At 33.6% G+C, this 26,533-nt stretch overlaps 1 protein-coding gene and 2 non-coding genes across 3 annotated transcripts; all 3 read right to left on the reverse strand.

Moving 5' to 3' along the window:
• Positions 1–404: 404 nt before the first annotated feature.
• Positions 405–511, reverse strand: LOC112096643. The gene has a single exon (XR_002904540.1). It is a non-coding gene; the product is annotated as a small nucleolar RNA R71 (small nucleolar RNA).
• A 2,212-nt stretch (positions 512–2,723) lies between these two features.
• LOC112096644 lies at positions 2,724–2,830 on the reverse strand. Its single transcript, XR_002904541.1, has one exon. It is a non-coding gene; the product is annotated as a small nucleolar RNA R71 (small nucleolar RNA).
• Positions 2,831–10,108: 7,278 nt separating this feature from the next.
• LOC18034038 (metacaspase-1) lies at positions 10,109–12,666 on the reverse strand. Its single transcript, XM_006423723.2, has 5 exons — positions 12,219–12,666; positions 11,273–11,603; positions 10,748–10,859; positions 10,296–10,484; positions 10,109–10,168 (listed from the first exon to the last, which is right to left on the reverse strand). The coding sequence occupies exons 1-5, from the start codon at positions 12,631–12,633 to the stop codon at positions 10,109–10,111; spliced, it is 1,107 nt and encodes a 368-aa protein (XP_006423786.2). The 5' UTR covers positions 12,634–12,666.
• Between the last annotated feature and the right edge of the window lie 13,867 nt (positions 12,667–26,533).

Genomic DNA, 26,533 nt, shown 5'->3' on the forward strand with positions numbered 1-26,533 from the left:
GAAGATATGCCCAACTCTTAAAAATAACACGATTTGAAGTCAAACAAAATGCTAGTCAACCCAATGTATTCATTTTTTTTTTTTTACTTTTTTTATGCATCACTACATCTTTTTAGCCCATATAATTAGCTTCTACTTCAGGCTATAAATCCCCAAAATCAAGAAGGACTTTTATTATGACGTAACGTAGGCTAAGGACATGGCTAACAAAGGATAGGAGATAAGGAAAACAAAGTATATGTTTGAGAAAAAGTAGAGATTTTTTTGAAATTACAAGGTGCATTTCACTTATTTATTATTGGGCATGAGCATGGTTGAACTCTTTACCACCAAAATCCATCACAATGTGGAAGGATTTGGCTAAAAAATTCTTGATGAAGTACTTTCCACCAACCAAGAATGCGAAATTGAGGAATGAAATAACATCTTTCCATCAACTTGAAGACGAAAGTTTGTATAATGTATGGGAAATATTTAAAGACTTACTCAGAAGATATCTTCATCATGATATTCCTTATTGCATACAAATGGAAACTTTCTACAATGGGCTATATCCAAGCGCTAGATTGATGGTGGATGCTTCAGCAAACAGAGCCTTATTGTCTAAATCCTACAATGAAGCTCACGAAATTTTGGAAAGAATTGCTAACAACAATTATCAATGGGTGTTGTGCAAATTTTAATGAACTCGCAAGTGCACGAATCTATTGTAGAATAGATCAATGGTGACGAGTGTTGATCCCACGAGGAGGTGGATTTTAATTATGTGTAGAATTAATTTTCTAAGTGGGTGGTTGGATTTGTGGTGAAAGTAACTTAGATTATCCTAAAATTTGAATAAAAATGGCGGGAATAAATTGAAGAGAAAACTATTAAAATGAATTGCTTGCGTATCTGGATCTGCATCAACATGCACCATGGGCTAAATATTCCTTATTAATGTCAATTAAATCATGAGGGGGGTTTTCCACTCCTCATGAACCACACTCTAATCAATATGGTGCTAAGGGGTTATTGTGCCAAATAATAATAATCTTGTACTAGGGAGCCAGTTAAACCAGTGCCATATCTAGACAAGATTATTACTATTTGTAGAGGAAAAGTCAAAACATCCATAAAAATTAGAGGGGAAGAGAAAGTAAATTTACCAAATAAAGCCCATGGCACATGTTGAGACTTCACCTTCAACCCAAGCTTGAAAGAAAATTAGCTACTAATAATTAAACTAGGGGTAAAATAAAAATTTATTAAAATACGTAGAAAATACAAGATGGAGAAGGAATTACAGAAAATTGAACTCAAAAATGAATTCAGGGATGCCAAATTAGGGGGGGAGCCCCCTTTTTATAGATACACTGAGTAAATCATGGCCATCGGATTAAAAACATTTTGGACGCTTAGGCTTTCACCACGTCATCGGTCAATAGTACGCGGTTTGAATAGTGACGCAGTTTGGTTGTAAATAATCCCGTGTATATGCATTTACCGTACGCACTATTTTTGGTCCACTAACATGCTGCCACATCATTGATCAACAGTACATAAAAATTTTAGTCTAATAGAATCGTGATACCTCATCAGTCAATGCCACATCATCGGTCAATGCCACATCATTGTTCCATATATGTGAACAGTAACATGGACAATACCGTACATGTGAATAGTACCGTATATGTGAATAATGCCATTTTTCCTTTTATGCTCCTCCTAAGGTTTTCAACTGTTCTGAGTTCAAAAGTGATGTCCGTTTTACTGTATGATCTCTCGTTCATTGTAAAATGACCATGATGCCCCTAAAATACATAAAATACTTAATTATAATACAACACACATAATTAAATCACAAGAGGCTTAAATACATAAAAGTAAGGGTGTTAGTAAGACTTGAAATGTAAAATGATGATTTTCTCCTTTATAAATATAAACTTTCTAACACTCAACACACTCCCCAACCAGCTTATTGCTAGTCCCTGGCAATTAAAGTGAAAACAAAATTCAAACGCAAAATGATTTTTTTTAAAACAATAGTGTTTATTCAATCAGACTAATGACAACAATCAAATAAAAGTATAAGTAATATCTCTAGTTTAAAGAAATATCACTCCCACATCAATCATCCACATGCATCAGTCCAGCAGACTTTGTCATAACTATAGTAATCAAGCCACTTTCAAGAATGACATGTCAAACCCCAAAATTTCACTAGAAATAGTGACCCTCTTACAAAGAAGTTAAACCCAATAAAAAATAGTCACTCTAATGAATGGTAAATTGAGAGAAGATAATAAAAAAATGATATCACACACTCTCACCAAGATGAAAGGAATATGCCCAACTCTTAAAAATAACACGATTTGAAGTCAAACAAAATGCTAGTCAACCCAATGTATTCATTTTTTTTTTTTACTTTTTTTATGCATCACTACATCTTTTTAGCCCATATAATTAGCTTCTACTTCAGGCTATAAATCCCCAAAATCAAGAAGGACTTTTATTATGACGTAACGTAGGCTAAGGACATGGCTAACAAAGGATAGGAGATAAGGAAAACAAAGTATATGTTTGAGAAAAAGTAGAGATTTTTTAGAAATTACAAGGTGCATTTCACTTATTTATTATTGTTCATTTTTTTCCTTTTTTATGAAACAACTATTTTTTTTTTGTTGGGCATAACTTCACTGAACAAATTCTTGATGAAGTACTTTCCACCAACCAAGAATGCGAAATTGAGGAATGAAATAACATCTTTCCATCAACTTGAAGACGAAAGTTTGTATAATGTATGGGAAATATTTAAAGACTTACTCAGAAGATATCTTCATCATGATATTCCTTATTGCATACAAATGGAAACTTTCTACAATGGGCTATATCCAAGCGCTAGATTGATGGTGGATGCTTCAGCAAACAGAGCCTTATTGTCTAAATCCTACAATGAAGCTCACGAAATTTTGGAAAGAATTGCTAACAACAATTATCAATGGGTGTTGTGCAAATTTTAATGAACTCGCAAGTGCACGAATCTATTGTAGAATAGATCAATGGTGACGAGTGTTGATCCCACGAGGAGGTGGATTTTAATTATGTGTAGAATTAATTTTCTAAGTGGGTGGTTGGATTTGTGGTGAAAGTAACTTAGATTATCCTAAAATTTGAATAAAAATGGCGGGAATAAATTGAAGAGAAAACTATTAAAATGAATTGCTTGCGTATCTGGATCTGCATCAACATGCACCATGGGCTAAATATTCCTTATTAATGTCAATTAAATCATGAGGGGGGTTTTCCACTCCTCATGAACCACACTCTAATCAATATGGTGCTAAGGGGTTATTGTGCCAAATAATAATAATCTTGTACTAGGGAGCCAGTTAAACCAGTGCCATATCTAGACAAGATTATTACTATTTGTAGAGGAAAAGTCAAAACATCCATAAAAATTAGAGGGGAAGAGAAAGTAAATTTACCAAATAAAGCCCATGGCACATGTTGAGACTTCACCTTCAACCCAAGCTTGAAAGAAAATTAGCTACTAATAATTAAACTAGGGGTAAAATAAAAATTTATTAAAATACGTAGAAAATACAAGATGGAGAAGGAATTACAGAAAATTGAACTCAAAAATGAATTCAGGGATGCCAAATTAGGGGGGGAGCCCCCTTTTTATAGATACACTGAGTAAATCATGGCCATCGGATTAAAAACATTTTGGACGCTTAGGCTTTCACCACGTCATCGGTCAATAGTACGCGGTTTGAATAGTGACGCAGTTTGGTTGTAAATAATCCCGTGTATATGCATTTACCGTACGCACTATTTTTGGTCCACTAACATGCTGCCACATCATTGATCAACAGTACATAAAAATTTTAGTCTAATAGAATCGTGATACCTCATCAGTCAATGCCACATCATCGGTCAATGCCACATCATTGTTCCATATATGTGAACAGTAACATGGACAATACCGTACATGTGAATAGTACCGTATATGTGAATAATGCCATTTTTCCTTTTATGCTCCTCCTAAGGTTTTCAACTGTTCTGAGTTCAAAAGTGATGTCCGTTTTACTGTATGATCTCTCGTTCATTGTAAAATGACCATGATGCCCCTAAAATACATAAAATACTTAATTATAATACAACACACATAATTAAATCACAAGAGGCTTAAATACATAAAAGTAAGGGTGTTAGTAAGACTTGAAATGTAAAATGATGATTTTCTCCTTTATAAATATAAACTTTCTAACACTCAACACACTCCCCAACCAGCTTATTGCTAGTCCCTGGCAATTAAAGTGAAAACAAAATTCAAACGCAAAATGATTTTTTTTAAAACAATAGTGTTTATTCAATCAGACTAATGACAACAATCAAATAAAAGTATAAGTAATATCTCTAGTTTAAAGAAATATCACTCCCACATCAATCATCCACATGCATCAGTCCAGCAGACTTTGTCATAACTATAGTAATCAAGCCACTTTCAAGAATGACATGTCAAACCCCAAAATTTCACTAGAAATAGTGACCCTCTTACAAAGAAGTTAAACCCAATAAAAAATAGTCACTCTAATGAATGGTAAATTGAGAGAAGATAATAAAAAAATGATATCACACACTCTCACCAAGATGAAAGGAATATGCCCAACTCTTAAAAATAACACGATTTGAAGTCAAACAAAATGCTAGTCAACCCAATGTATTCATTTTTTTTTTTTACTTTTTTTATGCATCACTACATCTTTTTAGCCCATATAATTAGCTTCTACTTCAGGCTATAAATCCCCAAAATCAAGAAGGACTTTTATTATGACGTAACGTAGGCTAAGGACATGGCTAACAAAGGATAGGAGATAAGGAAAACAAAGTATATGTTTGAGAAAAAGTAGAGATTTTTTAGAAATTACAAGGTGCATTTCACTTATTTATTATTGTTCATTTTTTTCCTTTTTTATGAAACAACTATTTTTTTTTTGTTGGGCATAACTTCACTGAATAAAATAATTATTTACATTTTTCTCAAACATAAATAGGTGATGATAAGTTGACAAAGAAATTTTTTTTTTTAAGGCTCAAAAGGGTTAATTATGGATATTTCATAAAAGCGATGGCTATGGTCTTTCCATCGTCTTTTAGGCTTTAAATAATCTTCCATATCTACTAGTTAGATGGACTTTCAGATGTAGCAACACATTTTTTTCTCTCTTTTTTTTTATTTTATTTAACTTTTTTTTTAGGATTGACTCAGAGGAGATCTCGAGATCATGTATGAAATAATAAACTACTAAGTTGTATGAAGAATGGGCAAAAAGGGTTACTCTCCAAGAAATAATGACATGCTCAAAAACTCACTTGGTATTCATTATGACACGTGCATTCCTTCAAGCAACTCATATTTGTCTCCGACATCAATATGTAGAGTAGTAAACATGGCGTAACATCACTTAAGACCAACAATAATACAAATACTAAAATTTGAAAGTCATCATGTCATCCAATGTTAAAAACAAAATACAGACATTTTTTTTTAGGTTCACACGACATTCTACCCCCCAATCTATTCTAAACGTTAAAAGAAAATATGCATGCAGAAACGTGAAAACGATGCAGAAAAACTAATTAGAAATGTTACACTTAAAATCGTAGAAAAAAAGAATGTTTCAATTTTTTTTTTTAACTAAGAAGATGCATTTCTATAGTCACTACACTCCATATTCAACCATCTTTAACACAAAATTTTGAAAGTGTGGTAGTTATTAAGTCATCATTTGCCATCAAAGACCTTCCTGAATATGACCCAAATTCGATCTGCACTTAAAATGATGGTGCCATTATGACTGCTGAAAGCAACTAGCAATAGAAAACTTTTCTCCAAAAGTTTTAGAGTAAAGTTTTCTTTTAATCTATTCTGTATATTATGGCTTTACTTTTTTTTTTTTTGTGATAAGCAATTCTTTTATTCTCTTGGTAAAAAACCTAAACTCTTTATTTTATCTCTTTTTAATTCTTTTAAATCAAAATATGTGATTTACATTGAAAGACAAAAAATGCCAATAATGGCGCATCATTTGTGCTTGTTATAGGGCTCACCTTGTGAAATAACATAAAGCCCTTTATCCACAAGCATATTAGACCGAGCCTCTGATGCAGCGCAAGTTTAAAGTTCAAAATATTTTGTTGATTCGAGAGAATACCGAAATGAAGAACAAGTTAAATTCACGTTGATTCAAAAGAATTCCACGAATTTAGGGGTCAAAACTCGTTGATTTTGCAGAATACCAAGAATTAAATAACTCAAATACTCACACAAAGATTTGAAAATTGAAAATATTATTGAACTTGAATCTACCTTCAAAGGTTACAAGAGGGAGCTATCATATTAGTAGTAATTATCCTAAAGCATGAAGTAAAAGGAAAATAAAACTCTAAATTGCAAAGGAAAATAAAAGTCCTAAACCGTAGTTAATAAGGAAACAAATCATAGTATAATATGGATTCCTAATCTGCATCATTCACCCCAGGATTGAGAGAATTCACCCTTAAATTAAGATTGTCAATAATAGCGTCTTTGTCATGATCATCTCCATAAGGAATCGAATGCTTGACATTGAACACATTTACGGTGCGGATATCATTAGGAAGCTTCAGCTTGTATGCATTAGAATTTATCTTCTCGATAATCTCTAAAGGTCTGATTTTCTTGGCAGAAAACTTGTTATATTCGCCCAAACAAGATCTTCCACTTGAAATTCAAAAGCTTGACACTTTTTTGTCTGCCATAATTTGATAACCTTCGGTAGTCTCTTCAAAGACTCTTGAAGTTGCTCAATAAATTTTTTTCCTTGTTGCTTTTGCGAACTAAATCTGAAACTGGAGCCAAGTCAATGGGAGCTCGTGGATTACACCGTAATTCACCTGAAAAGGGCTTAAACCAGTACAACCTTAACTGCTCGGTTATAAGCAAACTCGACTTGGTATAACTTCTAATCCCATGTCTTCAGGTTATCACCAATTATACTACATAGACGATTTCCTAAAGAATGGTTGACAACTTAGGTTTGACCATTTGTTTTGGGCCAATTATACTATAGAACTTGGTAAACCATACAATTTCTAGACTTCTTTGAAGAACAGACAAGCAACAATCAAGGCGTTTGTAGTCTTCTTAAACGCAACAACCGATCCACATTAACAAATATTGAATCCATACCCCTCTAAGTGTGGGGTAATCCCAAAACAAAATCCATGCTACTGTCAGCCCAAGATTGTGTTGGAATCGGCAACGGCATATATAACCCAACATTAGTTACGGTGCCCTTGAAAACCTGAAAATGGGACAAGTCTCAACATAGTGATAAATATCACACCTCATAGTAGGCCAATAATAAGTGCTGGCAATTAGAGCCAGAGTTTTGTCACGACCTATATGCCCTTCGTTATGTAACTCTACAATAATCTTTGGCCTCAAACTTGAATCAAGAACATATAACTAATTACCTTTGAAAAGGAATCCGTCATGCAAATGATAATTTAATCGAAATCCTACAGCAACGTCTTCTAATAGAGGAGTAAAGAATGGGTCAGTAGTATGTAACTCTCGAAATATGTCAAGTATGAGGACTTGGCTACACATTTGAATCAATAAAGAAGTTCGTCGACTAAGTGCATCTGTTACGTGATTAGATTCGCCACAGGAATGCTTTACCACAAAACTAAATTGCTGAAGGAATGTTGTCCACGTGGTATGTATATGAGAGAGCTTGTCTTGATTATTGAGATGCTTTAACGAGTTGAGTGCTAGAAAGTGTATATTTATAATAGAGAAATCGTCATTTTACACTCTAAGTCTCACTAACATCCCTACTTTTATGTATTCAAGTTCCTTGTGATTTAATTATGTGTGTTTTATTATAATTAAGTATTTTATGTATTTTAGGGGGCATCATGGTCATTTCACAATGAACGAGAGATCAGATAGCAAAACGGACAGCAATTTTGGACTCAGAACAGTCGAAAACCTTAGGAGGAGCATAAAAAGATAAACGACACTGTTCACATATAAGGTACTGCTCATGGTACTATTCACGACAGTGTTCAAATATACGGTACAATGATGTGGCAGGATTCAATTGGATGAATGATGTGGTATTAACTACTTATATGGCGTTGACCGATGATGTGTCACGATCCTATTAGACTAAAATGCTTATGTGGCATTGACCGGTGACGTGGCAGTATGTTAGTGGATCGAAAAACGTGCATACAGTACATGCATATACACAGAATGACAACCTTGATGATGTGTTCTATCCAATCATAACTTGCCACGTGTCGCAATCCTAAGCATCTAAATTGTTTTAATTCGATGGCTATGATTTACTCATTGTATCTATAAATAGGGGGCTCCCCCCTAATTTGGCACCCCTGAATTTATTTTTGGGTTCTATTTTCTGTAATTCCTTCTCTATCTTGTATTTTCTACGTATTTTAATAAATTTTCTTTTTATCCCTAATTCAATTATGAGTAGTTAATTTTTGTTTAAGCTTGGGATAAAGGTGAAGTCTTAAAATGTTTTATGAGCTTAATTTGATAAATTTACTTTCTCTTTCCTTTAATTTTTGTGAATGTTTTGACTTTTCGTCGACAGATAGTAATAATCTTATCTAGATATTGCACTGGTATATTCGTCTCCCTAGTGCAAAGTTATTACTATTTGACATGATAAGCACTTAGCACCATAATTATTTGAGTGAGGTTCATAAGGAGTGGAAACCCCTCATGATTTAATTGACACTAATAAGGAATATTAAGCACATGGTGCATGTTAAGTGCAGATCCAGAGACCCAAGCGCTTCATTTTTATTTTCACTTTAATTTATTCCCGTAATTCTAATTTAAATTTTAGGATAATCTAAATCACTTTCACCACAAATCTAAACACCCACTTATAAAATTAACTCTACATGCAATTAAAATCCACTTCCTCGTGGAATCGACACTAGTCACCGTTGATCTATTCTATAATAGATTCGTGCACTTGGGGGTTCAATAAAATTTGTACAACACAATGCAGCATGACCAGTGTATAAAACAAAGTCTTTATGAATCAAATAATGTCGTTAATGTTTTAAAGCCTGGACCATTGCCTAAAACTCCATGTCATAAGTGTTGTAACATGCCTTTAATATGTAATCTCATTGCTCATAATTACTTCCACTAAAATGTCGTGTAATCTTGACTATAAATGCATGTCGCCACCATTAGTGACTCAAATGGAATAACAATCATAATCATGAAATCACAATTAACTCAAGATTAAGATAACAGAAAAATTAATGCCTATGAGATTTATTAAGTCGGATAGTCATTTCAAGGTTAATTAAATCTCATGCGTGATTTAGTTCAATGTAGTCAAACTACATCAGTAAATTCAAACATAATCAAGACAAATTATTCAATAAATTTACTGTAGTCTAAACATAAATAAAATGTTCAACTTTGTTTATCAACTGCGAACGCAATTTATTTAATCATAAGATAACTTATATTTATATCTTCTGTAAATCCACATGGCGATCATATAAACCATATAATATGATTAAACGACACTTATTTTTAGCACTTATATAATTAATATATCTAAAACATCTCAAATGTTTTATTAATTAGAAAATCTATTTCCTACAAAATGAATAAATAAATAAGTTTTAAAGAGCAAATAATCCCAATATAAAAGACTTGAAGCTTGAGTATGACTTGAGGTTTGAAGAAGACCATAATTTAATAATTCATAATATCTAGAGAAACTAATAAAATAAAGATTTAGTTATTATACCAAAATCAATTAAAATAAGAAATGGCTCTTTAAAGAATCTAAATCAGTACTTGATTGTTGAGATAATATGGCCGTTTCTGTGACCGTACTTGGTTGGATGTTACTAAGGAGACAACTATAAGACTCCTAATTCAGGGCCCAAATGGTTTCCGCAATACAGGTTTAAATTGCCACATAAGCAATGTCAGCAGTAAATCTATTATACGAAAAAATTTATTTCGAGATATCAAAATGTTAACAATACAATTATTTCTCCGTTTCAGATATTACAGTATAAAATGTTTTTTGTACACTTCAAACCTTCCCGAAGACGAAAGTGTAGGCTTCTGCATAAAAAGAAATGAACAAATATCATATCTTTGTAACGTAATTTTCAAATAAAAATGAATTAAACTTGAATAGATTAATTGTAGATCCTATTTAGAGAGTATGAGAGAAATGATGCTGACTCACCTGTGATAACTTGTCCTTAAAAAATCTCCTCAAGAAATTAGTGTTAATAAGACAATCGTTTTTCTTAACTTCTTCAATTCTTTCATAAATCAAATCAAGCAAATCCCCATACGATAATCCTGGATGTTTATTCACGATCTCTGCAAGAACATAGGTCATCACACCATTCATAGTATTTCCTGTAAATGCCTGCGCATACACATTTATATTACAATTCTTTTTCAGGAAATAGAAAAATATGAATGCAGGACCATAATTCATCAAAACCCATCATCGTTAAAAGATTATATTAACTTTTAACGTTCTTATGTTATTTCATATTTTAACCCAATAATTTGGTAAAACTTATCATGGATGACTTTTGGAAGAAATGGAGACAAATAATTAATTCTGATCAACTACGGTAGGGCTTTTAGAATATAAATATATAATCAAAAAAAAAAAAATCTTACAGATGTATCAGAAGCGAGTTGATTATCTTGACAGGCACTAAGACAAATTGCTAATCCACCATCTGTGGCCTTCCGAGCACCAGATGGAGGTCTGTTATCCTCCCAGGTCATCCTGCTTATTTTCAAGCAAGAAAACAATGCATGCTGTCATATCTACTCTTATAAACTGCTTATTTAGATAAAATTTCACTGGTCCAAAAGTGATCAAAACTTCTGTGCTATTTCAGTAAATTAATCATTTTCTTCTTCGTTTTATGTTTCAAAACTCATAAAAAAATAAAATACCGTTAAAAAGAGAGTTAACTTACAATTTTCTTTTGGCATCTTTTTATTATTTTTAACTAAGATCTATTCGTAATCAATAAAATTTTTAGGAGGTTTTAAAACATAAAAAGGAAATGATTAAATTCGACAAACAACAGAAGGGTTGATCATTTTTCGAAAACTTCACTACTTAGGTGTTCATTTCATTTTTCTAGTCTTGTTAAACAATAAAATAAACATACGAGTAGGTGAAGAACTTACTGATATTTGTTGTAAACATACTCTAAATCAAGAATAGTTCCGCTATGACAAGCATCTACAATGGCATGAAGAGTGACCCCTTCCTTTAGTGGTTTAACAATGATGGAATTAATATCATTATCAATAATCATTCCTTCCTTGAGAAAATCAACGGGACAAATAGTTTCATCAAACCCATCAGTCTCATCGTTGTTGAAATCAGGTTGCCGCAAGCCATGCCCTGAGAAGTAAAACACAAGAGAATCGCCTTTTCGGCAGTCATTGACAAGCCACTCCAAGGCTTTCTGAATGTTCTTCTTTGTTGGACTGTACATCTCATCTTTCTCCTCTTCTGGAATTTCATTTTTCATTTATAAAGTTATCAAAAGTGCAATTATATTTTAGAATTATCAAGTGGATGAACTTAATCTAGACTAAAAGCTATAAACATAGTCTATGTGCTGAGCGATGCATACTCGAAAGCTATGAAGAATTGAGGGTCTTAAAACTCATTCTCAGCCGATGTAGCTTCCTACTAAAAATTAGAGTTCAGAGAATATATATATATATATATATATATATATTAGGCAATTTACATTTTAGTCTTTTTATTTCTTTGTCAAAATTTTGTAACCCAAGTTTTCCTTATAATATTGTTGAAGATTTACTGATCCAATTTAAAAAAGATAAAACAAAAGATGCAGAATATATTCACAAATGATAAAAATTCTATGCCTAAACGAACAAAAGTAAATTTAATAAAGAATCCAGGTGCAAAAAATACCATCCATGAACTAGTGGGGAATATCTTTTTACTTAAAGACACTCAAATTAAAGATAAATTAATTAGTTGTTGCCGAGGCCCAGTTACAGTACTAAAGATTGGTCTTCAATTTTGGTGTTAGGTTCGTGCTTCAATAGGTGCGTGAATTAATAATTAAAAAAGAAAGGGAAATTAATTAATTACCTGTGAGGACGATGATGCCCTCCTCCTGAAACCTGAATGAATTAATCAACAAATCCCTCATATTCCTCACATCGTTGATAGTTCCTTTAAGCCTGAACTTGCCCTTGTTGTAGCTCACTCCGCAAAGCACTGCACGCCTACTCGGCCGAGACGATGACGATGACAAAGAAAATGGCTTAGTGTTCAACGACCTCTTGTTAGGGCTTATCTCGTCATTTCTTATTTTCTTCATTATGTTACATCCAAAGTTTCCCCTCGGGCAGATTTGCATGAATCCTTTTTGTTGCTGATACGATGATGGTGAGCTTGAGTACTCCAACAAGAGTTTGCATCCAGGGCACTTCACTTTTGTTTCATTAGTTTTGATAGACAATCGTTGCCGGCAGTGATAACACTGAATTTTTTTAGTGTCCATTTTAATATACAGCAGGTTTAATTATGCCCTGAGAGATTTATATATACTTTGGCATTGATATGAACACAACTTTGAGCATATATATTCTATTCACAAGTGTTTATCTTATTTTTTTAGTTTCAGAATAAAGTTTTCTTTTAATTTATTATTTACTGCGTACATGGGGCTATCTCATAAATTCCAAAACTAAAATGTAATCCGCATGTCTTTAAAAAAGGTGATCATCTGATTCTCCAAGAATTTGAAAGAAGAAAGTAACGGTCGAAAGTTAGATTTATATAAGATGAACTTAACATATGTTTCGGTAACTGCTCTCGTAGTCCTTTGGCTTTCAGATAATTAAGTATGCTGCTAATTTTTGTATTTTCAAAAATTATCGAAAATGACCACGTTATATACATGTTTTCATTAAAATTATTTAATTATTCTCTGTTTTTCACCAATTGTATGTAAGGATTTTTTTATCTAATAAAAATAAATAATCTTATAGATGAAATTATAAGAATATTTTAAGTAACTTTTTAGAATACAAAGACTAATTGAATAATTGACACAAAGTCTAAGGACCAAAGAGACCAAAGAGAAAATTACAAATACGTTTCTGTTGTTATATTCGGTTTCATGTCATTATTCTATAGCCAAGAACTAGATGCCCACTTTTAATTGAGTGGTAGCAGATGGATCAACTTCATTGCTTTGTCGTTAATTTATCCCTGCAAGCAGTATATCAATAACTTACACAAGATTAAAAGATAAAAAGAAGAGATGATTTGATGATGCATATTGTTGGTGGTAAAATTTGGGTCACTACAAGAAAATTGGGAATAGATGACAGACACTTTGTGACGGATTTTGAGAAAAAAGGCATAAGTCATAAAAGCATGATATAGTTGTGATATATTTTTGTCTATCATATATTCATGACTGATTCGTGATAGACTCGTGATAGAAAAAGGTTATATCAAGAACATATGATGTCTTTGTGATATAAATTTAAACATCAATAATTTTTTATGGAATTTTCACGTTGACTTGATTTTGGCGCGTTTTTGACCGAAAAATTTGGTATTATTTAAAATAAAATATTACACGTATGAAGACAAGTGGTCATTTTAGCTGAGTTGGAACGATGACATATAAAATATTAATTTTTAAAACTTTTTATTATAAAATAAAATTTAAAAACTTGAAACGCATCGTTTTGGTATTGAATTGCACTTCTTTAATCCCTATTTTTTTCTAAGTATCAACACATACAACTCACAAACATACAGAGAGTAGGCTAAGGCTAAAACCCTCGATTCAAACTTGTCTTAATCTCTTATATTGACTTCCTTTTCGCCGTCATCTTACCAAAATCTCGGCCATCATCATCTTGCCATCGTCTTCCTAACGTATTTGTTACCGATTGCATTGTGAAATTGACTGAGTGAAGGTGCATTTCGTGGTATCGCCATCGTCTTCTTCGTCATCGTGTTCCTCGCCATTGTTTTCTGTCCTCACCTTGCTATGTTCCTCACCTTCATTTTTTCAAAGCCCTTGGTATAATTTCTATTATGTCTTCATTTTGCATGTTGTTTATTTTGCACAAATCTAAGTTAAATCAATTAATTCTATAAATAATCTAACGAGAAAGCCTAATTAAAAAATTGATTAGTTAATTTGTTGAAAGAGAGTAAAGAATGTTAGGATGTTAGGGTTAGCAGTAGCAGAAGCAACATTAACAGTAGCAAGAGTTAAGTAGATTTTGGAGATGAAGGATTAGAGAAAAGGGGTAATTATTTAGCAGCAGTAGTACCACTAGTAGCAGGACCAAGAGCCAAATAATTTGCCTATTGTGGCAAATTTGCATATCTAGGGTTAATTTTTCATTGAAGTCTGGGGTTACTAGGAAGTGATGAAGTAGCAGTACTTTTTTTTTAAACAAATTTATACTTAGAACCTAATTAGAACCTCATTTAGCTTCTGATGCAAAATTGTATTTTAATTTGTTGAAAAAGAGTATATTTCCTTATGTAATAGTTGATTCTATGCTTTTGTTCGAACAACTTGCTGCCACCTCTTTTGTTGCAGAGTTTGCTGCATCTCTTTTGCTGGAATAGTTTGTTGTAGAGGAATTAATTTAACCTGGTAAATAAATTGCACTTCTTTATTTTAGAGTTTTCAGTTCGTTAGTTAATTTATAGTTGCATGAAATATATTTAATATTATGGTCCTTTATATAATAGCATGACTTGAAGTTGTATTGGGCTTGATTTTAGTGTTGTGTTTATTTACTACTGCAATGGTTTTGACTACTGTAATGTGTTTATTTACTTGTATTTTGTGTTGTGACCATTATAATGTGTGGGGTCAAAATTTTTTGTTATGTTTATGTTGTAGTAAGGGTATTTAAAGTGGTGTTAATTTGTACTTTGCTTATATGAATTGGTAATCTATTTTGATTTTTTATTTATTTGTAACCTCCTTAATGTCTCAGGATCAGAACTAATTTAAACTAACAATGGATAAGTCTTGGGTTCATTATAGTAAAATGTCAAGTGAGTATAAAGATGGGGTTGAAGAATTTATGAAATTTGTTGTTGGTAATTCTGAAGGTTGTAGCATCATTAAATGTATGTGTACTAAATGTATGAATTTATCCTTTTGTACACATATGGTTGTTCATGAACATTTGTATTTTCATGGTTTTGATGTTTTCTACACAAACTAGAGTTGGCATGGGGAAGAGGTCAATGACACACCACTTCCTAATATAGATGTAGATGTTCCGTTTGAGTTTATAGACTACGATGACGGTAATACAGTAGATATGGTTAACGATGCTTATAGGGATTGTGCTGCAGATCCTAACTCATTTAAAGAACTTCTAGAACAGGCTGAGAAACCTTTCTATTGGGGATGCATAAATTTCACTAAGTTAGGCACTTTTGTTAGCTTGTTCAATATAAAGGGTAAATTTGGGTGGTCTGACACAAGTTTTACCGAGTTACTAGGTCTTCTAGCCAAGTTGCTGATTGAAAGTAATGAAATTCTTGTGTTTATGTACGAGACCAAAAAGACAATGTTCGCTTTAGGCTTAGAATATGTGAAAACACATGCTTGCCCAAATGATTGCATACTTTACTAAAAAATAGTATGAAGGGTTGTCTCACTATCCTAGTTGTGGTTTATCTAGATGGAAAAAAAGGATGGTAGTGTTGACCAACATAGGAAAGGGGTTCCTGCAAAGGTTATGGTATTTTGCACCCATACCTAGATTTAAACGCATGTTCCAGTCCTCAGAAACTGCCAAGGACTTTACTCGGCATGCAAATAAGAAAGTGGACGATGGTAAGCTCCAACATCCGGCAGATTCGCCATCACGGAAATTAGTAGATAACAAATGGCCTAAATTTGCCTTGGATCTTAGAAATCTCCGTCTTGTGTTAGCGGCTGAAGGAATAAATCCACATAGCTCTCTTAGTAATACATATAGTTGTTGGCCAATTATTCTTATAACGTACAATCTTCCTCCATGTTTGTCTATAAAAGGGAAATTCATGATGTTGTCCCTACTGACTTTTGGTCCTTAACAATCGGGCAACGACATCGATGTGTACTTGGTACCTTTGATAGAAGATTTACAAACTTTGTGGGAAGATGGGGTGGAGGCTTATAATGCCTACAGAAAGGAGTTCTTTAATTTGCGGGCAGTGTTATTATGGACTATAAATGACTTTCTGGCATGCATAAATCTAGCTGGTTGCACTGTTAAAGGATATAATGCATGTCAATATTGTAGAGTAGACACTACTAAATGTATAGTTAAACACAGTGGCAAAAATGCATATATTGGTCACCGTCGTTGGCTTCCTTATGATCATGAATTTTGAGACCAAGAAAAAGCCTTTGACAACACAATAGCGAGGGAGTTTGCTCCGAAACCGTTAGATGGAAAAGGTGTTTTACGACTGGTTAAGTCTATTGATTACAAATAGAGGACGAACAACTCTAAAAAATGCAAAAGTTCCGACAATGATGGCTGCATTTGGTGGAAAAAAATCCATATTCTATAATTTAGAGTATTAGAAGCATTTACTTGTACGTCATCAATTAAATGTTATGCACATTGGAAAGAATGTGTGTGAGAGCATCTATGGAACACTGCTACATATTCCGAGAAAGACCAAAGATGGTCTTAGGTCAAGGAATGATCTTGTAGAAATGAAAATTAAGGATGAATTAACTCCAACTTTAAAAAAGAACTAGCACACTTTCCTTTCCGCAGCTTGTTACACGTTAACTAGAGATTAGCCTGTTAATCACACTTTCTTTAACGTTCCAGCTGGATATTCCTCAAACATAAAAAATCTTGTGTCAATGAAGGACCTTAAACTTTAGGGCCATAAGTGACCTAACTGCCATGTTTTTATGCAACAACTTTCACCTATTGCCATTCGGTGTGTCTTGCTAAAGCATGTTAAAGAAGCTGTGATTGGCATGTGTTTCTTCTTTAACTTGCCGTGTTCCAATGTGGTTGACATGTCAACATTGGATAAATTACATGCAAAGCATGTGGGGCTTTGTGCTTGTTAGAAAAATGCTTTCCTCCCTCTTTCTTTGACATTATAGTACATTTGATTGTGCATTTAGTCAATGAAGTTAGACTATGTGGCCTAGTTTACCTTCGGTGGATGTATCCTTTCAAGAGATACATGAAAACTTTTAAGGGTTATGTCCGGAATCGCAACTATCCTGAGGGTTGTATAGTGGAGAGTTATATTGCGGAAGAAGCATAGAATTTTGTGCAGAATACATGTCAACCACGAATGCAGTTGGGGTTCCACTTGGACATGTGCAAAACCTATCAAAAGATAAGCCATTGTATGGTGGGAAAGTGGTACAAATTCCTCCACATTTACTATATCAAGCGCACCTGTACATCTTGCATAACACGCAAGACGTGGTACTATACATTAGGTAATTTGGTTAATTTCTTCTAGTCAAATCTATATAATTTATTTCTATAATTTTTAGTCTAACTTTTTCATGTTCTAGATCTTTAGTGACCATATGCAATGGCTTAAAACATGTTATCCATATCAAAATGACAAATGGTTGCAAGAAGAACACAATTGTAAATTTGCTGATTGGCTAACTGATAAGGTTGAAGCATGTGTATAATTAATTTTCACAAGGAAATCTCAACTTTTTTTTTTCACTTAGTAAAGATGTTTACTTTTCTTTCTTGTCTTGTTAGGTATATGACTTAATTGAAAAGGGTGATCACGTATCAGATACTTTGCATTGGTTATTACATGGGCCTCTTCCTTTTGTAACTAAACATAATGGTTATGACATTAATGGTTTCCATTTTGTTACACAAGATCGAGACTTAAATCAAGTAACTCAAAAATAGTGGAGTGAGTGTAGGTGATTCTGAAATATGTGATATGACATATTATGGAGTTATAGATGAGATTTTAGTACTTGACTATCATTTGTTGAAAGTCCCTGTGTTGAAGTGTAATTGGGTTCAAAGTAGTTGCGTCAACAAGGATGAGCTTGGATTCATCTTAGTGGACTTAAACCGATTATGATATAAATCTGATCCATTTATATTGGCTTCTCAAGCCAAACAAGTATTTTATGTAAAGGATCATATTAAAAAAACGTGGTTTATTGTATGTCATATGCCTACTAAAATTAATCCTAATCAAATAAATGAAGATGAGGTCAATAATGTAACAGAATATCCTTCCTTCACCATAGAATTTCCAACTAATGATTTGTTATGTTCCGCAAATGGCGATCGAGCAATCTATACAAAAAATAGCAAGGAGGGAATTTGGGTTACCAATTGATTAACTTTTTTGCAGTAAATGTTTATTTAATTATTCACTATCTATTTTACAAACTGATATGATAATAATTATATATTAGCTTCTTATTCTTATAGCTGATTGATTCTTATATAGCTTCATATTATCATTTAACTAATATAATTTAATTTACTTATTTTAGGTGCAATAATATGCCTAAGGGAAAACATGTTGTGGCTGATGTTGCTTCTGATCAGGACGCTTATTTAAAAGATGATTACCATGAATTATTTGCTGATAATGCTAATTTAGAAGATGCAGAAGACGATGTTGATTTTGATGGTGCTGAGATGGAAGGTGTTAAGTTTGATGGAGGTGATAATGATGGTGCTGATTTGGATAGAGGTGATTTGGATAGTACTGAGAGAGATGGTGTTAATTTCGTTGCTCCTAATGTTGATGTAAGGTTCCAATGGGCGTAAGGTTCCGCTAGAGACAAAGGAACGTTTGTGGAAATATGTTCTGGTAATTCTTAAAAATCCACTGCATTCTACTTAAACATTTTCGTGTCATTTTTTCAATTTTTATTAGTTATATGATTTGAATTTTTATTAACTGCCACTTAAAACAATTTTTATTATTCATCCTAGAAGTAAGAAGCAGGTGATACAATCAATTGGAACATCATTTCGAAACTTCAAGTATATACTGGCCAAAAACTATATCTTAAAGTTCAGAAATGATAAAAAGAAATTGTATGGACCCCCAATTGAGTACCCTCAAATAAAGCGTCTTGTTTGGATAAAGTTTGTCGACCAACGTTTGTCGGAATCTTTTGAAGTAAGTATTTTCAAGTTAGGAAAAGTAATATGTTAGTAATTACATTATATTTACCTTGTGTTATAACTAATCTAATTATGCAGAAAATTAGTCGTGTCAATAAGAACAGTAGAGCTTTGAACAAGTGCAATCACCGCCTTAGTCCAAAAGAATACGTTGGATTGATGAAAGAAATTGTAAGTATGTTAAATATTTAAATTTTTAATGAAAAAAATTATATATCAGTTAACTATTAAATTTTTTGCTTTGTTAAATATTTATTAAAGGTTTAGTTAACTACTAATTTTTTAACTGTTAACTAATCTAATTTCTTTATCAAACTAGCATGCAGAATCGGGTCTTTATGAAGACTTAATTGACAAGAGTGAATTATGGAAGAGAGCTCAGATGCTAAAGAATGAAGGATACCACTCTGAAACCAAACAAATCATTAAGAAAATGATAATCAAGTTTAACTAGAACAAACATTGTTATGATATTAGATCTATGCTCATTTAATAATATTAGTTTCTTTATGGTGGGCTATTAGGAAATGCTAGAGAAAGAGGACAAAAAAGACTCCTTAAATTCGGATGCAAGAAATGACTTACTTGAACAAGCATTGGGAAAGCTTCCTCGAACTGGTCATATGCAAGGCTTGGGCAAATTTATATATGCTTCTATGTACTTTCACTGCCTGCGTGGTGTTGTGCAAATTTTAATGTACTCGCAAGCGCACGAATCTATTGTAGTATAGATCAATGGTGACGAGTATCGATCCCACGAGGAGGTGGATTTTAATTGTGTGTAGAATTAATTTTGTAAATGGGTGATTGGATTTGTGGTGGAAATGATTTAAATTATCCTAAAATTGGAATTGAAATGGCAATAATAAATTCTAAAATTGGACTTGCAATGGCGAGAATAATTTGAAGAGAAATCTATTGAAATGACGTACTTGGGTACCTGGATCCGTATCAACATGCATCATGGGCTAAATATTCCTTATTAATGCCAATTAAATCATGAGGGGAGAATCCACACCTCATGAACCACGCTCTAATCAATATGGTGCTAAGGGCTTATCGTGCCAAATAATAATAACCTTGTACTAGAGGGCCGGTGAAACCAAGACGGTACTAGACAAGATTAGTATTATTTGTCGACGAGAAGTCAAAACATCCACAAAAACTAGAGGGGAAGAGAAAATAAATTTACCAAATAAAGCCCATGACACATGTTGAGACTTCACCTTTAACCCAAGCTTGAAAGAAAATTAGCCACTCATAATTGAACTAGGGGCAAAATGGAAATTTATTAAAATACGAAGAAAATACAAGATGGAGAAGGAATTACAGAAAATGGAGTCCAAAAATGGATTCAGAGATATCAAATTAGGGGGGGGAGGCCCCCTTTTTATAGATACATGGAGTAAATCATGGCCATCGGATTAAAAACAGTTTGGACGCTCAGGATTGCGCCACGTCATCAGTCAACAGTCCACGGTTTGACCACGCGGATAAACAGTAACACGGTTTGACTCGGATGAACAGTAACGCGGTTTGACTCGGGTGAACAGTAACGCGGTTTGGTTGAAAATAATCCTGTGTGATGCATGTACCGTACGCGAGATTTTTCATCCACTGATATGCTGCCACGTCACCATCAACAGTACATAAGAATTTTAGCCCAACAGGATCGTGACACCTCATCAGTCAATGCCACATCATCGGTCAATGCCACGTCATCGATCTGTCTATGTGAACAGTGTTGTGAACAGTAACGTAGTTAGTACCGTACACGTGAATAGTACCGTACATATAAATAGTGCCATTTATCCTTTTATACTCCTCCTAAGGTTTTCGACTGTCCTGAGTTCAAAAGTGATGTCCGTTTTGCCGTCTGATCTCTCCTTTATTGTGAAATGACTATAATGCCCTTAAAATACATAAAATACTTAATTAAAATAAAACACATGTAATTAAATCACAAGAAGGTTAAATACATAAAAGTAAGGATTGTTAGTAAGACTTGAAATGTAAAATGACGGTTTTCTCCTTTATAAATATGCATTTTCTAACACTCAACACGTGGACCCATCCGAAATTAGAGAGAGAGGGAGCTAGATGCTTGGAAAAAATCAATAGATGACCAGTTACGAGTAATTTGCAATGAATTGAAGAGGACACCTCGCTATTCAAATGTTGGAAGTTCCACTTTCCCACATAATATGATCAATGATGATGACAATGAGGGAGATGTACATTAGGTTACTTTAGTTATCTGGGTTACCCAAATTTTTCCTGGTTTAAGTATTTTTCCTTGTATATCTTCCACTCATTAGAGTTTAATTTATTTACTATTTATCGATAATGCTGACAGGAGCTGGATAATTTATGGAAGTTAGCTGTGAAAAAGAGGAAATGGATGTTTGGTCAAAGGGACGAACATCCTAAAGTATTAACACTAAGAAAGAAAGAAGAGACACCAAAAAACACAATTGCTGCCATTCTGATGAAGTCAGCCAAAAATGATGACAGTGAAGGAGATGCACATAAGATTAGTTTATTAATAATAAATGGTTGTATTTTTCCTAGACTATGATTTATTACCTTGTATATTTACTATTCAATCTAGTTTAATAGACTTACTATTTCATAATTAATCTTCATAGGACATAGATAATTCGGGCAAACCACCAGCAAATACCGTTGCTGCCATTCCGGTGAAGTCAACCAAAAATGAAGACAGTGAAGGAGATGCACATAAGGTTATGTTGATTGATTTCGAATAGATTGGTTTGTTGGGTTTGGGTTGGAGGGTTGCTGGGTATGTGGCTGGAATACCAGTGGTGTAGAAAGATGCTGGGTTGCTGCTGAATGTGTGTTGGAGTGTTGTTGAGTAAGTGGCTATTGGACTATTGCCATTAGAAGATGTATTACTGCTGGAGGTTTTGTTGGCTTGGTGGTTGGAATTTGAGTTGCTTTTATTGAAGTTTAATTGGACAAATGTTTCTTTTTTAAATTTGGGGTGTTGATTATATATGTATTGGTAGTGATGACAATATTAGATACTAGATGTATTTATTTTGAAATTAACTTATTGGAACGAATGGATGTTAATAAATAGTAATTGCTTTTAGTTTTTTTCATGATACTCATTATTATTAATTAATTAAATTTGTAAATAGGAATTCAAAATAAATTATAATCACAATTTTTTAAAAATAAATTTAACTTTATGAAGGAAATATGTTGTGCAAATTTTATTTAACTTGCAAGCGCACGAATCTATTGTAGAATAGATCAACGATGACGAATGTTGATCCTATGAGGAGGTAGATTTAATTGAGTGTAGAGTTAATTTTCTATGTGCGTGGTTGGATTTGTGGTGAAAGTGATTTAGACTATTCTAAAATTTAAATTAGAATGGCGAGAATAAATTAAAGTGAAAATTATTAAAATGAAAAGCTTGGGTCTCTGGATCTGCACTTAACATGCACTATTGGCTTAATATTCCTTATTAGTGCCAATTAAATCATGAGGGAGGTTTCCACTCCTTATGAACCTCACTCAAATAAATATGATGATAAGTGCTTATCGTGCCAAATAGTAATAACCTTGTGTTGAGTGTTAGAAAATGTATATTTATAAAGGAGAAAACCGTCATTTTACATTTCAAGTCTTACTAACACCTTTACTTTTATGAATTAACCTTCTTTTGATTTAATTCCGTTTGTTTTATCTTAATTAAGTATTTTATGTATTTTAGGGGCATCATAGTCATTTCACAATAAACGAGAGATCAGATGGCAAAACGGACATCACTTTTGAACTCAGGACGGTCGAAAACCTTAGGAGGAGCATAAAAGGAAAAATAGCATTGTTCACATGTATGGTACTATTTATGTGTACGGTACTATATACGTTACTGTTCACGACACTGTTCACATAGACGGACGATGACGTGGCATTGACCGATGATGTGGCATTGACTGATGAGGTGTCACGATCCTGTTGGGCTAAAATTCTTATGTACTGTTGATGGTGACGTGGCAGCATATCAGTAGACGAAATATCTCGTGTACGGTACATGCATCACACAGGATTACTTTCAACCAAACCGCGTTACTATTCATCCGGGTCAAACCGTGTTACTATTCATCCGCGTGGTCAAACTGTGTACTGTTGACTGATGACGTGGCGCAATCCTGAGCTTCCAAACTGTTTTTAATCCGATGGCCATGATTTACTCCATGTATTTATAAAAAGGGGGCCTCTCCCCCCTAATTTGATATCTCTGAATCCATTTTTGGGATCTATTTTATGTAATTCCTTCTCCATCTTGTATTTTCTTCGTATTTTAATAAATTTCCATTTTGTGAGTGGCTAATTTTCTTTCAAGCTTGGGTTGAAGGTGAAGTCTCAACATGTGTCATGGGCTTAATTTGGTAAATTTATTTTCTCTTCCCCTCTAGTTTTTGTGGATGTTTTGACTTCTCGTCGACAAATAATAATAATCTTATCTAGATACCGCCTTGGTTACACCGGCTCTCTAGTATAAGGTTATTATTATTTGGCACGATAAGCCCTTAGCACCATATTGATTAGAGTGTGGTTCATGAGGTGTGGATTCCCCCCTCATGATTTAATTGGCATTAATACGGATTATTTAGCCCATGATGCATGTTGATACGGATCCAGATACCCAAGTACGTCATTTCAATAGATTTCGCTTCAATTTATTCTCGCCATTGCAATTCCAATTTTAGAATTTATTATCGCCATCTCAATTCCAATTTTAGGATAATTTAAATCACTTCCACCACAATTTCAACCACCCATTTACAAAATTAATTCTACACACAATTAAAATCCACCTCCTCGTGGGATCGACACTCGTCACCATTGATCTATACTACAATAGATTCGTGCGCTTGCGAGTACATTAAAATTTGCACAACAAGTTTTTGGCGCCGTTGCCGGGGAGGTAATTTTAATTCATAGAATTAATTTTTGTGAATAATTTCTTTTAATTGTTTTCTTGTAATTTTTTTTATTAAAAAGAAAAAGAAAAAAAAGTGAATCTACATTTGAAGGTTAGTATTTCTTTTCTTTTTCTCTTCTTTAAAATTTTGTAATTTAATTTTCAATTTATTTTTCTTTGTAATTTTTTGTTTATTTTATTAATTTAATTTTTAGTTAATTTATTTTACGTATTTGTTTTTGTGTATTTTTATAGAAAGGTTGTAATAGCGCAATAAGGTTAGTATCGTAATTTCTCACTCTTCTTTATTTTTATTTGTTTTGTTCCCATCTTTATTTTTATTTTATTTGTTTTGCATGCATGGTCGTAGGTCATTATTACCTAATCTTGAACCTATAGACCTTGAATTAGAAAAAACATTTCGCACACACAGGCACATTAAAAATAAATTTGGAATAGATTTACAAGCATCACAGGAGAGGCCATTTAAGGATTATTTCAGTCTTTTAGCTAATTTGAGCACATCATGCATAAGATACCCAAATGTAGCTGCTAAGAGTTTTGAATTAAAACCTAGTGTGCTACATTGTCTCCCAACATTCTATGGCCTAGAAAATGAGGACCCATATAATCATCTGAATGATTTTCATGCCATTTGTCAAACTTGTAAATATGAAAATTTTTCAGACGATGATGTTAAACTCAGATTATTCCCATTTTCTTTAAAGGATAGAGCTCGTTCATGGTTAAATACTTTACCTGCTAATAGCATTTCATCATGGGAACAAATGGTAATAAAATTTTTGAATAAATATTTCCCAGTCCATAAAATCAATGCTATTCGCAGGGAAATCTCAGAGTTTACTCAGAGATAAGACGAGCAGTTTTTCGAAACATGAGAGCAATTCAATGGGCTACTCTTGAAGTGTCCATATCATGGGTACGAGAAATGGCACCAATGCCAATACTTTTTGGAGGGATTATTGCCGAATGTGCAAGAATGGCTAATGGCAACAAGTGGAGGAGAGCTAATGTCAAAAAGTGCATCAGAGATTTGGGAATTCTTCCAGTGACAAGCGGATAATTCCCAACAACGGAGTCGATCACTCAGGAATACTAGAAGAATTAAAGGAGTGAATGAGGTTCACATTGGCGAGTCAACTTCGGGAATCAAATAAGTCAAAGAGATGGTTGAAGGTCTTGCTCGACAAATAGCATCGTTATCGACTGCTAAATCAACAGAACCACATGACCATGACTCATACTCAGATCAAGCCAATGCCATAGGTGTAATGAGAAAGCCATCAAATTACAACCCATACTCCAACACATATAACCCTGGATGGAGAGACCACCCCAATTTTTCATGGTCCCAAGGAATCCAACATAATGGAAGAGCAGCTCCAGCTCCACCAATGCAACCAATTCCTCAAAATCCTCAAGCCTCTCAGCCCCCATTTAGACCATACAATCAAAACCAGAACTACTCACAACCTAGACCATGGGAGGATGCATTCTAGAATTTTAAGAATGTTACTCACTCCACGATTGAGCAACAGAACCGCACCATTGATGGACTATGAAATGAGTTGAGAGCATGCTTCAATTCACAAGCCCAATCAGTTTCAAGCCTTGAGAAGATGGTGGGACAACTTGCTTCTTCAGTTCAGGCCTTGGCAATGATCGTTGAGAAAGGTAAATTTCCAAGTCAACCAGTGCCTAACCCTAAAGGAGTGCATAAAGCAAGTACCAGTTCACCACAGCAGCATGGAGAGGTCAAAGCAGTAATGACCTTGCGAAAAGAAAAAGAAGTCGACAACAAAGTGGAGATGCTAGTGACAAAAGAAAATCAAATTGTACCTGTGAATGTTGATGATTCATCACCAGAGGAGAAAGAAGAAACCAACCCACGAGAATATATTCCCAAAGCTCCATTTCCTCAGAGGTTAGCTAAAGGAAAAAAAGGGAAAATCCACAGGTGAGATTCTTGAAATCTTCAAACAGGTAAGTGTTAACATCCCTTTGCTTAATGCTATTAAACAAGTTCCATCTTATGCCAAGTTTCTTAAAGACCTTTGTACTAAAAAGAGAAATATGCATGTTCAAAAGAAAGCATTTTTACAGAAAACGTTAGTTCTATACTCCAACATAAAATTCCTTTAAAATGCAAAGACCCAGGCTCCCCCACTATCTCATGTAGTATAGGGAACCACACAATTGAAAATGCTTTGTGGATTTACGAGCTAGTGTAAATATGTTGCCTTACTCAGTATTTTGAAACTTGGACTGGG

This window comes from Citrus clementina, unplaced genomic scaffold (assembly GCF_000493195.1).
Source record: "Citrus clementina cultivar Clemenules unplaced genomic scaffold, Citrus_clementina_v1.0 scaffold_8, whole genome shotgun sequence".
NCBI classification, from domain to species: domain Eukaryota; kingdom Viridiplantae; phylum Streptophyta; class Magnoliopsida; order Sapindales; family Rutaceae; genus Citrus; species Citrus x clementina.